The sequence below is a fragment of the Hyaena hyaena genome, unplaced genomic scaffold, assembly GCF_003009895.1.
Source record: "Hyaena hyaena isolate Hyena2069 unplaced genomic scaffold, ASM300989v1 scaffold_46, whole genome shotgun sequence".
NCBI classification, from domain to species: Eukaryota; Metazoa; Chordata; class Mammalia; order Carnivora; family Hyaenidae; genus Hyaena; species Hyaena hyaena.
Window position 1 is genome coordinate 4,010,021 of NW_024080678.1, and position 15,941 is coordinate 4,025,961.

The following is a 15,941-nucleotide window of genomic DNA, read 5'->3' on the forward strand; positions in this document are numbered from 1 at the left end:
ATGATGATTTGCCTGCTTCTGGTCCTTGTCTAAGTCTGAACTCTGTGCCTCAGGAAACCTACGTCGACCCACTCCCCACTCTTTCTTTTCCCTATATAAAAAGGGAGTATTTATACCATCCCTTCCCAGCATTTAATTTTTTTTTAATCTTGTGATTCTGCCTTTAAGAGATGTGAGTAGTTGGGACAAACAGCCTGTTGTTTTTGCTCTTTCTACGGCCAGACTCACTTCGGACATTGTGATCGATGTCACTTGAAAGCAAATGTGAAGGACAAAGCTGGAGGCAAGGGAAAAAGCAGAAGACCACTATCCAGAGTCATGTGAGAGGGTGGGCCTGGCTCTGAGGAAGGGGACAGGGCTTGCTTGGTGGCCGGGGGTCAGGTGTACGGGTGGGTTCACGGGCATAGACGTGGGGCTGTTTCTGAGCACCAGCTGGTGGAGCCGTAGTCCTCTCCTGTGGCTGCCTCTGAATCACTGCCCAGCTGCCAGCCCGTTCTTCGTTTTCCCGAAGCTGTCCACCCTCCTCACCCAGATCTGCCGGCCCTGGTCCAGCAGCAGCACACAGGCCACAGTTTGGGATGTCCTAGTTCTAGAACATGGCTGCCGCCTGAGGTCCAGAGTGAAGAGGTGGCTCCTCCGAGGTCACGTGGTGGTGAAACCAAGACTCCCTTTCAGTTCTCTTTCCACGATTTCAGTCCCTCTCCCCTTCTGGGTTGGGCGTCCCCAATGCCACACATGTTTGATTGGTCTCTGACTGGGCTGCAGTGTCAGAGGGGCCACAGATTCCCTTTCTTCCCAGACCTGGGCTATACTAGCGGCCTGACAAAAGGACACAGCAGGATGGATGCCTAGGACGCCACAGGCCTGCGACGTGGGTGAGCCATCCTGGCTGCTGTTCACAGCTTCAGCCAGTTTCAAGCTGGCAGAGTCCTTTTCAGAAAGAGTCCTAAGGAGCAGAGTGTCCCTTTATTGCCAAGACTCCTCTGTTCTTCCTCTGACAAGTGACTGGCCCCACTCCCAGCTGCCAACCTTGCCCATTCCCACTCTGGTGACTGGCGAGGAACCATCCGAGAAGGTGCATTGGAGTCATGAGTTCGCAGCAGCTGTTTTCTTTTCCTAATCGGATCCTTCTCCGTTCTGAAATGGAAGGTTTAGAACAATTGGGAACGCAAGGAGCACACTCAGCTCCCAAGACATGGGCACCGTGTGCTCTGGAGAGGGTGCTCAGGGACTACTTGTCCTCATCGAAAGCTGCCCTCTCCCTACAGCGATGACCCCCAGTTCTCTGCTCTGCTGTGAGGAGGAGGCACACATTCTCTCCCCTGCAAAGTCGTTGCAATGACCACTCTATTCTCTGGGACTCGGGCTCTTGTTGATCGGGACTATTTTTGCTTAAAGATCTGTACATTTAATGACCTTGTGGCTGTTATTTGCACAGGAATGTTGTTTATTATGTGCTGCTGCTACCTGGCTAGACGATTTGGCAATTGCTGCTGCTTTTGTGTGCTGGTAAGTCAAAAGTCAGGGGCGCCTGGGTGGCTCAGTCGGTTAAGTGTCTGACTTTGGCTCAGATCATGATCTCCCGGTTCCCGAGTTCAAGCCCCTGACAGCTCAGAGCCTGGAGCCTGCTTCAGATTCTGTCTCCCTCTCTCCCTGCCCCTACCCTGTTCCCCACTGTCTCTATCTCTCAAATATAAACATAAAAAAAAAAAAAAAGACTTACTACATCCTTTGTGAAGCACTAGCTTTGAATTGTATGAGAGCCACAGGTATGTTTCATGTTATGCGGTGACTGAATCTGACACTTCCCTCTTCTTCCCCCCACTTCTTTCCTCATTCAGGGCCAACTAATGCACTGTGGCCAAGAGATCAAACTAATTTACCTTCCGGGAGGGAAATCCAATATCTACTTTCTTTTGGTTGAACAACATAGTGAAATATTTTTAAAAAAAATTTTAATGTTTTACTTTATTGGGGGGCGGGGTGAGGAAGAAGGGAGACAGAGTGCAAGAGGGGAGGGTTACAGAGAGACGGAGACAGAATCTGAAGCAGGCTCCAGGCTCTGAGCTGTCAGCATAGAGCCTGACGTGGGGCTTGAACCCACGGGCCACGAGATCATGACCGAGCTGAAGTCGGACACCTAACCAACTGAGCCACCCAGGTGCCCCAACATAGTGAAATATTTTTAAGGGGATTCTATGTAAAATATATCATTTTAATTCTAAAGTCATTTTTAGGTATAAATATGTTATGTAATAGCAAGTAAGAGCTTGCTTTAAAAATAAATCTTTCAACATGCAAATTGAGTTGTCAAATTCTCTTGCCTTTTAGTTAAAATAGTCACTGCTGCCATTTCTGGAAATCTGTGGCTCTGAATGTCTCATAGATCCTACTCTTTAATGTTTGGACAAAACAGTCATCTTGCCTCTGTATCCTCACTTCTCAGCCCTAGAATCAAAATGCAGTGCTGGAGAAGGACTTTTTGATACTGATTGAGTATTCAGTAATGTTACCGTTCTGTTCCAGAAGTTTAGTAGTATTTAAAGCACTGCACTTGAAATATCTTTACACCCATAGATCATTAAAGCATAATGAACTAAGTACCGGGGGACCTCTTAATGATGCTGGTATTGAAGAATAACATTCCCTGTAAGAGCCGAAAGGTTCCTGTCCTTTGCTGACACTAGCCATTGTGCAAACTTAAGACAAATCCTCGTGTGTAGAACTGGTCCCCTACAAACCTCAGTTAGGCGGTAGATACTAAATCATCCAAGGACTGGATGTGTGGCCTATCCAAATTTTAATGACTGCTTTATGACAAGATGCTGGGAGAAGTGGATGAGAACAACCAGATAAGACCACTTAGTTTTGTTTTGCCTGCTTACACCCTGAGTATTCAGAATGCTATCTCTCCCTCTCTCTCTCTCTCTCTCTCTCTCTCTCACACACACACACACACACACACACAATGTCACGTCAAAAGCAGAATGAAAATGAAGAAAGCAGGTCATTTCAATACTTTTTATTTGAGTGTGAAACCATTCATATCTTGCACAACTGTACAGAAAAAACTATTTCCATTTTAGCTGTAGACATGATTATCACACTGAGTGGTGTGATCAAAGATTTTATTTACAGAACAACTGCTAAAACATCCGATGTCATATCTCCATTTATTTCTTACCCATAGGGTAATAGGTCCACCATAATTGCTTGGTGCATTTTATAATACAGAAAGAAAACCTATGTTAATCTCTAACAAACCTCACAAATTGCTACAAATCTGACAGAAAAATGCCTACGAAAAAATTTTCCAAAAGTACAATACATTTTTATTTCCACACATACACAGTATAGTATAGGCTCAAAGGCACAGCTTTGAAAAAAAATTTTTTTTTCTATCAAAGTGTCGGAAATTATTCTGGTCTTATGAAGGAACCATGAAAGTCATTTTCACACTTGGTGCTTGGTAAGTTACTGTTTGGTCCATCTGGTTTCACAAAGTTAATACAGCAGAGCTGAGTGTGATACTCAATACCATATATCCACATTCTCACAGAATTTTAAAAGCCCCTCTCTTGCCTTTTGCTGACACTAGCCATTGTGCAAACTTAGGACAAATACTTGTATGTAGAAGAACCGGTCCCCTACAAACCTCAGTCAACTTAAGGCATACAGAACAGGCCTCTTCCTTCCCTCTAGACAGTGCTTACGTTCCAAGACAATGCAGGTACTGTGAATGACATGAGTGTAAAAACAGGGAATCTAGAGTCTTCCAGACACCAGCATTTAGCCCTGGTGCTCCAGGAAGCAGTGATGGCACCACCAGGAAGAAGGGACGTGTAGAACATACCTGAGGGCTGTTCATTGTATAGCAAGATGACAGATGGCAAGGTGAATGCTCTTGGTAAATTACGTGCCCATCCAAGAACACAAACCAGACTCTGTCTCTAGTATCTATCAAGACTAATGAGCTTTTGTCAACAGGAAAATAAGTAGCTTACAGGGAGTGTTTGCCAACACAAAGCAAAGTCGTGGAACAGAGGGAAAAGGCACAGATTGGCCTGCCCAAAATAGTGCTCTATAGAAACAGTCAAGTCTGGCTTGGCTACAGAACCCAATCTCACTGGCTTTTAGTGAGTCCTGTTTCTGAACTAAAGTTTATTCATCCCACACTGAATCCCAGACTCACATTCATTAGGAATATGGACACTTAGGAATAGTCCACGAGTTATGATGTATAGAGATAAAGTCTTCTGGGGGTGGGTTGTTGGGTTTATTGTTATTAATAATTATTATTAATATTAAATATGGATTCCTGGGATAGCAGTCATTTAGCCCATCCTGTGGAGGCCTCTCCGTTGATGTAAGCAAAGCCAGGAAAGTGTTGCATGTGCTCGTACTCAGAATTCCTGCGCGTGGTCAGGGGTGTGTACATGTCACTAGAGTTTCCATACCTCGTGGAATGCACAGACGGGCTTGTGTAGCACGTGTTGGCTGTGGGCACCTCTGGCCATCGGGGGGTGACTGGGGTAGGATGCAGTCTGGGAGTACTGCTCATCAAACAGGGTTCCATCCGGGAAGTGGGGCTATTGAAAGGGTACTTGTTGAGGGGAAAGAAATTCCACAAAGTTAAAATTAGCTTAGAAGTTACATACACACAATATGGGTCATGTTCACAGTTTAAGTTAAATTTCTTAAGGTGCTATTAATGGAAGTTGACAGGAAGGAATCAGTGAGCTTCCGAAAGACGGAACCTTGGCCTAGGAAGTAACCAACAGGAGACAGGCAAAGGATTTCAAATTCAGAGTAGGGCTGGGGTTCACTCAAGTAGTCATATTGATTTTGTGCTCTTAATCTGGAATATTTGGGGAAGTCAAATCTAACAGAAGGAAGAGCCTCACTGGGAATACAGGAGAGAGAGAGAGGGAGGGGGGGGGAGGGAGGGAGGGAGAGAGAGAGAGAGAGAGAGAGAGAGAGAGAGAGAGAGAGAGAACAACAGCATGTCCAAATAGATACGGATATATGGATGTATGGTTGTGAATTTTACCATTAGTTATGAGATGCGATAGGTCCTACCTCCATCAACCCAAGAGAGCAATAGTACCAAGTAAAACACAGTGACACTATTAAAAATAGCATTTTACAGTTGAATTCAATTATGAACTGCAGCCTAAAAGCAGGCATTTGAAGAGGAAGCAAGCCAACAGCTTCAAAGCTTATTATTAGTGCCTATCATTTAGAGAACATCTCTCTTTTGGGTTCACATTCGCTGAAGTTCTGAAAGATGCACAAGTAGGAAATGGTAAATTGTTGGGCTTGGTGTGAATGTGGAGGAAGGAGTCGAGATAAGCCAATTGAGAGGGATGGGAGGGGTGCTTTTGTATAGGACAGAAGAGGGGAAGCAGTTCTGGAGAGAATTAGGAATAAGAGAAGTGCCTCTGAAGTGCTTCTTCTACATTCTTCTCTGTTTCCAAGACAGCTATGCAAATAAGCCCCTTTTAATACAATCACAGGGGAGGAAGGGGAGGAGCTCCGGACTCTGAGAGCTCCCAGGACACAAAGATTTCCTTGCTGGCCTACGTTAGGGCCACCCCAACAAGGACAGGAGCCAGTCAACAAGGATGGCAAGGGCAGCGAGTAGGGGAGAGAGGGTGTGTGTGTGAACGTATGAATTCTTCTGCTCCCCATCTGTCTTCCCTGACAGTTGGAGAGTGGAGCCCCGAGGGATGAGGTGGGAGGCTGCCTCCTGTGAGGGAGACGGACAGGCTGAAGCCTAGACAGCTGAGAGAAGGGGTTATGACAACAATGGCTGTTCCCCATAGTCGAGGGGGCCAAAGGGAACCATTCTGCCTTTGCCTAGGAGCCCGAAGGAAGCAGGGGAAGGCCGTGAGGCCCAAAGCAGGCCAAGAGAAACAGGTATTCACAGGTCAAGAAAGAGGGCTCCAGCTTTTCTCGGGAGGGCTTTCTCTTACACAGGATGGCACACCTTACATGCAAACGGCAGCCACTTCACAGTGAAAAGAACAGGTAGGGAAGAGGGGGAAGCGTGTAGGTGGTGTCTGGGAACGCAAAGGAGAAGGCACCCAGGGCGGTTGCCAAGGAGACTGTGGACAGCATACCCCCAAATCACATCAGAAATGCTTAAGCGTGTCCATGTGCCCACGTGAGACTCTCCAGAATGCTGTGTGTATGGCAGCCATGGTGAACCCTCAGCCTGAGACCGTGGTGGCCCTGGGCTCTGTCCAAGAAAACAAGATCCCAGGTATCAAAAAGGTCATATTAAGAAATGTTATTATGAAACAGTCTTTAATTTTTTCCAAAAGACTGCTCCCCCTCCTGATACACTCTCAGGTAAGCTCCCTGCACGCGTCACCTCGCCTCAGGGCGGTCTCCCTGGCACAGGCCTCCTCTCCCATCCTACGGCATGCCAAGCTGGTTCCCTTCTCAGAGAATTTGTCCCACCTGCTCCCTCTGCCTAGAACACTTGTCTCCCACAGCTACCCCCACACTCCTTGCATACCTGCCTTGTCATCCTTCTTCAGATCTCAGCTCAAATGCCACCTCCTCAGAGAGGACCTCCTATCTTGGCCCTCCTATCTCAAGAAGCTCCACCCTCTGCCACTCAGGTCAGGAGCTCAGCATCCTGCTTGTTAGCTGTTTCCTTCCTCTGGCTTCTATTCCTAAGCTCCTGGCAGGGCTTTGTCATGTTCGCTATCATATTCCCAACACCTGGACCGATGCCTGGCACCCCAGTAACCATCTGGTGACTGAACACCAGGGTGTTACCCCTAGAAAGAAGCTTAGGGATCATATAATTCAACCTTGTGAATACAGATGAGAAAACTAGGGACTCACAAGGAGGAGCATCCTGCCCAAAGTCACACCGCGGGCTAGTGCAAGGGCGGGTGTCAAACCTGGTGCTGGGGTAGCACTTTCCCCTACTTCGCTCTGGTGCAAACTAAGCATAGCCTGCCACAACAGATTCGCACAAGAGAGGAATTATGCTTTCATGTCTCTGTGACTCTTTCCTTAAGCCCCTTCCTCCCCTACACCCCACAGGGTCTTACAGGCCCTGACCAGGCCTCATCTTGCTGGCTCGGACAGAGCCTCACTTGCCGTGGCCAGTGTAGAGGGACTTGGAGCCTCTTTCTCATAGAACCCCAGAGAGAGTGGCTTCTGTGCCTAATCAAGGGCCCTAGATGCAGCTGTGCCCAGGGGTTGTGTCACAGACTCAAAAGAGTAATTGCCTGGAAATGAGACTGGCTCAAAATATCCCTAATGGGACAATAAAATCCTGTTACCACAGAATCCAGCATGGAAAAATCTGTCCCGTTAGGTCAGCTAATTGCAAATGAGTCAGTGACTCGTTTTCCCCCGTGGTGAAGAGACCATTGAAAGACAAGAGGCTGAAGTACCCGCTGCCTCAGCCTGGTGATTAACGCCACCAATGAAGCTTCTATTTAGTGTGGTGGGAGCGGCTGAGGCTGGCCTGTGGCACCAGCCTCACCTTTCACACTTTACATCCGGTTGCATGCAGGGTCCTTAAGCATGCTGGGCACAAACTCTGGGGTCCAGAGAGCTCTGCGCAGAATAAAGGCGCTTTTTGTTGCGGGCCCATAACAGGAAGTTACCATTTTCTGGGTTAAATCACAAGCTGTTGCTACTGATGTTAAACTGGAGAGAAGTCCCCAGTTCCCACCCTTTGAAAGAGGTGTGTGAGGGGTGCTTGTGGGCACACACAGACGTGTGTGCGTGCGTGTGTGTGTGTGTGTGTGCGCGCGTGCGTGCGTGTGTGCATGAGGAGTCAAAGTTTCTGTCAGATGGCCATGTCAGCTGTGATGGACTCTGGGCCTCTCTAGAATCATATGAGGAAGTTCTATTTTGAGAAACAACTCCCCACACCAAGGCTGACTCTCCTGCACATGGAGATGGGAAGAATGAGCCCTTTATCCCTGACCCTCACCAAATGGGCTGCTACTTGAGCAAGGGGTGAAAGGTGGCCCAGTCAGGAGTGCAAACTGTTTTCCTATGAAAGGCGGCTCTCACACTGCCAGTGTGCCAAAGTTCTGCCAGTGGGCCTGCCCCCAGGCAGGCTTCCTCTTAGCCTCTTCTGGAAGGGGATATAGCTCCCCCCAAATATTTGCCGGACAGTCCATATCTACTGAGCTTCTAGGGGCTGGACTGAGTTAATACATCTGAAACTGTTAGAATTCCCACATAGTAACTTTTCAAAATGGGTTAGCTATTATTAATATTCTTCTTCTTTGCTTCATAGGATCATGGCCCATTAAAAGAAAGGAAGAGCCTAAGTGACTGACCATCTGGTCCGACCTCTCATTTCACAGATGAGGGAACTAAAGTCAAGAGAGGTGAAATGATCTGCTTGAGGTGACACGGCAGCTTAGTGCCAGAGCTAGGGTCCATCCATTCACTGACAAGGATCCATCCATTTCACTGACAAGAATTTAATCGAGTATCTATTGCAAGCCACATCTATTCTGGGTCCTGGGGATATAACAATCAGGAAAAAAAAATGACCTGGTCCCTATATTCATAGAGGTAGTGTAGCAAGAGATATTATGCAAAACATAACAACTGTGGTGATATGAAAGATACTACTAATAATAAAAAGCACAAACAGTGTTAACTATGAGCCTGGCCCTGTTCTAACCTTTATTAGCTCACTTAACCTTCACAACCCTAAGAAATGTGTACTATAATTCTCCCCATTTTTTAGATAAGGAAATTGAGGCACAGAGCTAACTAAAGGGAAAGCTGGGATTTGAACCCAGGAAGCCTGGCTCTATAGTCACAGATCTTCTACAACTATGGTTGATTGAGTTTTGTCCTCTTTGGCTCAAGATGCTGTCCCAGAGCAGAACACCTAAGCAAACTGGCCCTGGGCCTGTGCTGGGCCACGAGAGATTCTGTGAGAATTATGCGATTGGCTGGCAAGGTCGGGCCTTGACCATACAGATGAGGAACAAAGAAAAGCTTTCTAGTCTACTGTATGTGAATTTCTAGCCATAGTTGGTCAAATGGCTTTTGAGCTCAGGGGTCCAGTTCACATTCATGGCTCCTGACAGGGTGGAAGTTCCACAAATGCGTGTTGAAGGAGGTTCAGGAATAATTTGTAGCCATGTATTTGGTCTGGTTTGTTTTCTCTTTTTGGTCGAATGTAAGAACGGGACACCTGGGAAGAGGCAGCTGAGACCATCCCTTGTTCACTTAGTTTGACGTGAACAAGTGTAGCAGAGTTGCAAGAAGGGTGTTTTTCTGAAATAATTCAAGCCTTACAGTGTGAAACCTCCTCCACCTGGACTCACTAATTCAGAAATTACTAGAATTCAAGCAGGACTGGAGGTTTACCTTTGTTGTTAGCCAAGAGGAAAGCATGTGCTGTGCAAATAGCTAGTGTAAATAAGAGCACACACATACGCTATTTCAAAAACCAAATGACTTCAAATTATTTTGAGCATATAAATGCTCGGATGCATGCAATCACTGCCCCTCGCAGGTGTGCTGTATCCATCTTTAAGACAGGTATTTATCTGCAGAAGTTAGTTTTAGTTACCCTTAGGCTGATGACCACTTGCATTCCTTACCCATATTCTATAACTGTGGTTTTTCTTCAATTCAGACTCATCTTTTCTCCAGTGAGTCTGATACAATGAAGTGTGATATTCAGAACTCAGGATTGGAACAGCTTGACCTCTGCTCTGGAAAGCTAAAAAAACTAATTAGCCCTGCAACGGGTTTTCCCCCATCCACTCAGCATGAAACCAAAGTGCCACAAGAGGAGAGAAAGTGAGTCTAGGGTGTGTGATTCTTCTTTTTGGTAACTTGAAACTGATTGAGAATAGTTGCAGTAACTTCTTGAGTTCGCATCCCACCCTCCAAAACATAACTGGGTGCAGTGTTCACTGCCCTGGGCTTGGGGTTCAAGGCTGGAGAATTTGCATGGGAGTCTACTTAGCTACTTAATGGATACATAAGCTGGGGCAAATTACCTTATGAGGCTGTTTCCTCATTTTTAAAAACTGGAGAAAAATGCCTTCTTCCTACGGTTGCTACGGGAATTGAGTCCGTGTATTTAAAAGTGCCTAAAACAGAGCTTGATGCATAAATGTTAATGAAAAACAAAACAAAGGACTCTTTGTCTTTAGACCCTACCTCCTCCAGAAGCGCTGCCCCCCACCCCATCAACCTAGGTAGAGAGGTGCTGTAAATAACTTCTGACCCCGCTAAGGCATAACCCTTTAAGCACAGAGGGTGAGTGCATGGTGGGATCAGCAGTTGTCAAAAGACTTTGTTGAAGGACCACTGGGCATGGTGCTGAAGAGGCTGACTGACCCTGTCGCCCCTTCCCCCGTGGGCTTTCAATTAGTCCTTGGCCCTTCAATTAAGAACTGCTATCAAATGATAATGCTCCATTCGGGGCCTGTTGTGGCTTCCAGAGCGGAGGCTGCAGACCTGATCACCAGGGACAACACGGGCCTTTAGGAGACCCTGGTTTCTTTTTATGGCAATATCTTTGAAAATATCACCCCAGAGCCCCTGGGTGTCTCAGTCAGTTAAGCATCTGACTCTTGATTTTGGCTCAGGTCATGATCTCATGGTTCATGAGACTGAGCCCCACGGTGAGCTGCACTGTCAGTGCAGAGCCTGTTTGGAATTCTCTCTGTCTCTCTCTCTCCCCACCTCTTCTGTCCCTCTCCTGCTCACATATTCTCTCTTTCAAAATAAATAAACATTAAAAAAAAATAAAAATAAAAATATCACCCCAGAACTCTCATGAGGAGGGACAAGGGAGGGAAGAAAGAGGGACCACAATGCCGGGCATTGTGGCTTGAGACCAGCTTGATCTTGCCACTGCTGCTTAGATGACTATCTCCTACAGGAATGTAAGTTCTCCAAGAGCAAGCGTGATTCTGTCCCCTTCTCCCCTGTTATCAGAGGCTAGAGTGCACTTGCCACACAGTCAGCACCCGACCATCATTTTAGGAGTAAATGAATGAGTGAATGAACGCATGAATGCATGCATGATCTGTACGACTGCTATTAAGTGTGACCCAGGCTCCAGCAGCAGCTCTGAGTCATTTTGCAGATCACAGTGAGGAGCACAGACTCTGCTCCTGAGGGAAGCAGGACCTAAGGAGCCAGCTTCTCTGTGTGACGCAGTTGGAGACCTATAATGAATGCCCCAGGTGACGGTTTAGTGGAATCAACTTCTCGGCTTGTTTGGGGATTATACCGGGGCTCCCCCTGGTACTGCACATGGAAATCAAAACAGACGCTTGTTTGCCCCGTGTGCCCTTGTCTTGTGGATACACTCTCCTTAGTGCCTTCCCTCGGAGGCCTGTCCCTGTGCTGACAGCTGATGCAATCGTGGCCTCCACCCTCCCTCAAGTCCTGCTATCTCTATTCCAGATGTCTGCAAGCGCTCTGCAGCAGAGCTCCCTGCCTCGAGTGGGCCCCTTTCCAGTTTATCCTGAGTGCCTTCCTCAAGCACTTACCTCCCAGGCTCCCATCCCCCCCCAGTGCGATGGAGTGAGTATCCTCTGCACACCTTTGTGTTGCCTCACTTCCTGTCTCCTCCTCTGTTCAAGATACCCTTAGTGAATGCCGACACAGGAGAGGTGGCAGAGGGCCGTGTGCATGAGCTTGGACACACGGGGGTCACACTGCCTGGGTTCAATTCCTCAAGCAGGTGACACTCACTTCCTTTCTGCAAGTATTACCTTGACGATGTGTCACGTGCTCGGCACAGAGCCGGCACATACAGGTGTTCAGTAAAAGTTAGCTATTGCTTTTGACAGGTGCCGTGGGCTGGGACCCAGGAATACTAGACTTCAGGTTTGCTTTCAAAGAGCTCTGGGGTCTCCTGTAGGAGTCAGGGTGTGTGACGGTAACGGGGTGTGAGGAGGGTCACCAACAGAGGCGCTGTGCAAGTCTAGGGCAATGGTACCTCATAAGGTCCTGGAAGAAGGAAGGGTTGGTGTCCTGAACAAGCAGAAGGTTGGAAAGAAAGTCCCAGCCTGAGAGAACAGTATCTGCAAATTGCACAGGGGTTGGCAAGGCTGGAGCAAATGGTGGTAGGGTGGTTGGTAGGCCAGAAGCCAGATGGTTACAAGTCATAGGAGCCATGCCAAGGAATTGAACTTGACTCTGAATGCGATGACATGAAAAGAAGGAGAGTGTTAATGGCCAGTCAGGTTTTTTCCAAAAGATTCCTCCAGCTGCAGCAGAGAGGATGGACCAGAAATGGGGCAAGTTTAGTGATACAGAGTCCAGTGGGAAGGATTTTGCCACCGTCTAGGTTAGACCTGAGCTAAGACAAGGACAGTGGGGGGTTCAGAGGCGTTGAGGACGTAGAACTGAATAGAACTGGTGACCAGCCTACTTTGAGGCCAGAGCGGGAGGAAGCGCCTGAGACAAGCCGAGGACCCAACACTGGCATGATAGGTACAACCACACTTTCCATTCGCCACAGGCTGCAGGGAGTTGATTTGGTTTGTTAGACAAGGGAAGAGCCAAAGGAAACGTGTGGCCTGAGAACAATCTGATAAAGGGCCCATTTCAGGAAGATTCTTCTGGTGAGGTTGTGCGTGTGGACTGGACTGGAGGGCAAGAGACGTGAGACCCAGGGGCTGGTTACAATGACACCGAGGTAATAGTCCTGACGGGCCTCGACGAGGCCAGCACCGGGAGGATGGGAGACAAAAAGATCCCGTGTGAGGGGGGGCTGCCTGAGAAAGGGCAGCAGACATCGCAGCTGACTGGATTCTGGGATGACAGAGACCAAAGGGAGAGCGGAACTCAAGACCACTGGTGCGCACCCACGCGCGTGAGAGAGAGCGGAGCACGACCACTGGCCGAGCACCCACCGTGGGCAGCCGCTGAAGGATGGAGGAGCCCCGAGGAGAAGACCATCCTCTCCTTGGTGACGCCCAGGCTGCACACAGTGTCCAGAAGGTACTTATTAGCTGTGTTAAGTTAACTAGACCTGCCGCCAAGCATACCAAGGCCTGGACAAACCAGGGGTCCCGACCACTCACCTGCGCGGAGCTCCTGTGGTAAGGGGAGTAGTGCAGCGGCCCAGAGATGGCTGTGTCGTGGGGGAGGGCCGGGTACTGGCTCTGCATCGGGGGAGGATGCTGGTTGCCATAGCTCCCATAGTTATAGCTCCCCGTGTACCTAAACCACAGCAAGCACATTGAATATTGTGAGTCACGGCAGGGACAGCAAGTCACTTTGACACCCTCAAAAATCAACCTCATCTTTCCTTTCTCTTTTATTTTATTGATTTATTTTTTTTTAAGGAAAAAAGTATTTTTAATGTTTTATTTATTTCTAGGAGAGAGAGAGAGACAGCGTGAGCAGGGGAGGGTCAGAGAGAGAGGGAGTCACAGACCGAAACAGGCTCCAGGCTCTGAGCTGGCAGTCAGCACAGAGCCCGACGCAGGGCTCGAACCCACGAACCGCGAGATCATGACCTAAGCGAAAGTCGGACGCTCAACCGACTAAGCCACCCAGGCACCCCCTTTCCTTTCTCTTTTAGTTCTTCTTTCTTATTTTCCATTTTGCTCCTTTTTGGTTCTTACCACCTCCACCTTGTTGTGGTGAGTTTGAACTCCCAAGGTGATTTTCCTTCTCTCCTCAGCACACCTCCCTTACCACGCAGATAGCGCTCAGGGAATGAAAAGCCAGCTCCGAGCAAAACATAATTAGTGATGGAAACCTCTACTCCTGCTCTGCTGAAAAGCCCCATATTACAGCCCCAAGTCAAACAGGAAAGAAAGATGTTACTTTGGGATTTATGTTTCGTATTGTTCAGGCCTTTGCTGGCCCACGAGGGGGAAGGATGTAGTGTGTTTTGAGGTGCTGTTTCCAGCGGGAGACACCACGCACGGTCCCCCAGCTTTCAGAGACTCCCGTGCTGAGCCTGGCTCCACCTCCCTCCAGCTGTGGGAGCACAGGCTGCCCACGGGCTGCCCACAGCCTTGTTTCTCACACCTGTAAAAACGCTGCCCCTCGTTATTCTGAGGGTCACATATGGGACGACACTCTACAAAACAGAAATTCCTGCAAAACACGGGATATTCTTATCACTGTTCTTCTTAATAACATCTTTACAGCAAAAATGCTGACATAAGACCGCGTGGGTGTCTATGCTGCCATTGCTCCAGAATCAAAAAGCTTCCTGAAACCGTTTTCAGTCTGTTCTAAATGTGTGGGAAGACACTCTAAGAGGTAACCTGGGAAATAATGGCTGCCCTATTCACTGGCCAGGGGCACCTGAACCCGGGCAACAGCCAGGCCCATGTGCAGCCTCAGGTTGTCGCCCGGCTGTGTGCTGCCGGGCCGCTGTGTGGCAGAACCTGAGAGGGCCTCTGCCCGTGGTCCGCTGGAACCCACTCACAGCGCCCGCAGGGCACAGTCTTCCCTTCTTAAGCATAAGGGCCCTATTTTAACGTCATAAGTGGTTTTCGGATTACTGCACGGAAGACATTATGAGATCAGTGTCTTCTAATGAAGACAATGCATGATGGCAATAAGCTATTATGATTCAGATAACACTTTTAAATGGATTTGCAGTTTTATTCTTTGCAGCAGCACCACATAGATTTAGGAAAAAATGGGCAAAATGAAGGATTTCTTTCTTTGTGGCAGAAAGCACCACTAGAACCCACAGGGATTTCTGAACCCTGCTAATAAGTGCTACCCTCCAGGGACCCTCAGCTCTCGGGTGGGGAAGTCTTCCTCTAATCCAGCTGTAGGAGACCCAGACCCGCCATGAAGTTTTCCCACCTGGGGGAACTGCTGGAAGGGAGTTCTCTGCTGAGGCTCTAAAGCAGAAAAGAAGGAAGACACAGGCTGTGGGTGGAGTCAGACAGATGCTCAGCCTGGGTCCTGCATTGACCAGCTGTGGGACCCTATGGAATGGAACCTGAACAGGTCTCAGTTTCCTCATCTGTGAAATAGGCTCGCTAACGCCCACCCCTCTGGTCTCGTGGGGACTGCAAGAGACCGCTCGCCGTGGTATCCTACAGTGCCGAGCACACTGACATCTCTGCCATGGGCACCACTCTTCCTGCCCTTTGAGAAAACAGCTGCAAGTGAACCCTGCTGTTTAAAAACAAACTTAAAAGTATGGCAGTGGCATGCATTCCAGGAAGGCCACCTACCCGTGCTCCTCTCTGTGCGGATAAACTGGTATCCGGTGTGTGACGGAGGAAGAAGGCACATGGGTACTCCTCATGCAGGGCAGCTGCTGGGAGTGTTCAGCTGGGGACCCTGCTGCCGTGGTCACCGTATAGGTCAGAGACCACGTGTATGACTGCATTGCTCCTGCAGAGACAAATTAAGATGCATAAATCACTCACACAGCTCTTCCATGCCCCATTCTTAGAACACTTTGCTGGCCTCCCATGCTCTTTAAGCTGAATGTCACAATCTATACAAAGCATGTGTCTGGTCCTTGCTGACCTCACAAGAAGCACCCCTCACCCCTGCCTTTGTTCCCTGATCCAGACACAATATCTTTCTTTCATTTTTTCCAGGGAACCACAATTCCCAGCACCCCGGGGCCTTTGCACATGCTGTTTCTGCTGTCTGAAACCTCATTCTTCCCTTAGTGTCCCCTGTTTCTTAGCCCTGGACTAAGTCAGATCCCCTACTGCACTACAGTCCTTCATGGTGCCTACCACAATCTGTAATCTTACACCCATTAATGAATGAATTACCACCTCCCCCTCCTCCAGACTAGAAGCACCATGAGGGTAGGTGCCTTGTCTGCTTTGCCCACTATTGGACCCCCAGTGCTTAACTAGTGCAGAGCCTGGTGACCAAAAGCTTTTTAATAAAAACTTTAAAAGGAAGAAAAGGGAAAGGAAAGATAGAAAGAGAGAGGGAAGGAGAGAGGACAAAAGAAAGCT

General features: G+C 48.2%; 1 protein-coding gene across 2 annotated transcripts in view; it reads right to left on the reverse strand.

The window, feature by feature from the left end:
• Positions 1-623: 623 nt before the first annotated feature.
• RFX4 (regulatory factor X4) overlaps positions 624-15,941 on the reverse strand; it is an 80,244-nt gene continuing 64,926 nt past the window's right edge. The window contains exons 12-15 of one of the 2 annotated variants that reach the window (XM_039230450.1): positions 15,192-15,354; positions 13,062-13,200; positions 4,458-4,603; positions 624-1,137 (exon numbers count right to left, since the gene is read on the reverse strand). In XM_039230450.1, coding sequence (XP_039086381.1) covers positions 915-1,137; positions 4,458-4,603; positions 13,062-13,200; positions 15,192-15,354 — 671 coding nt within the window. In that variant the 3' untranslated portion in view covers positions 624-914. Of the gene's footprint in view, positions 1,138-3,007; positions 4,604-13,061; positions 13,201-15,191; positions 15,355-15,941 lie in introns of those variants that run through there. The other variant, XM_039230451.1, reaches the window with a different exon arrangement.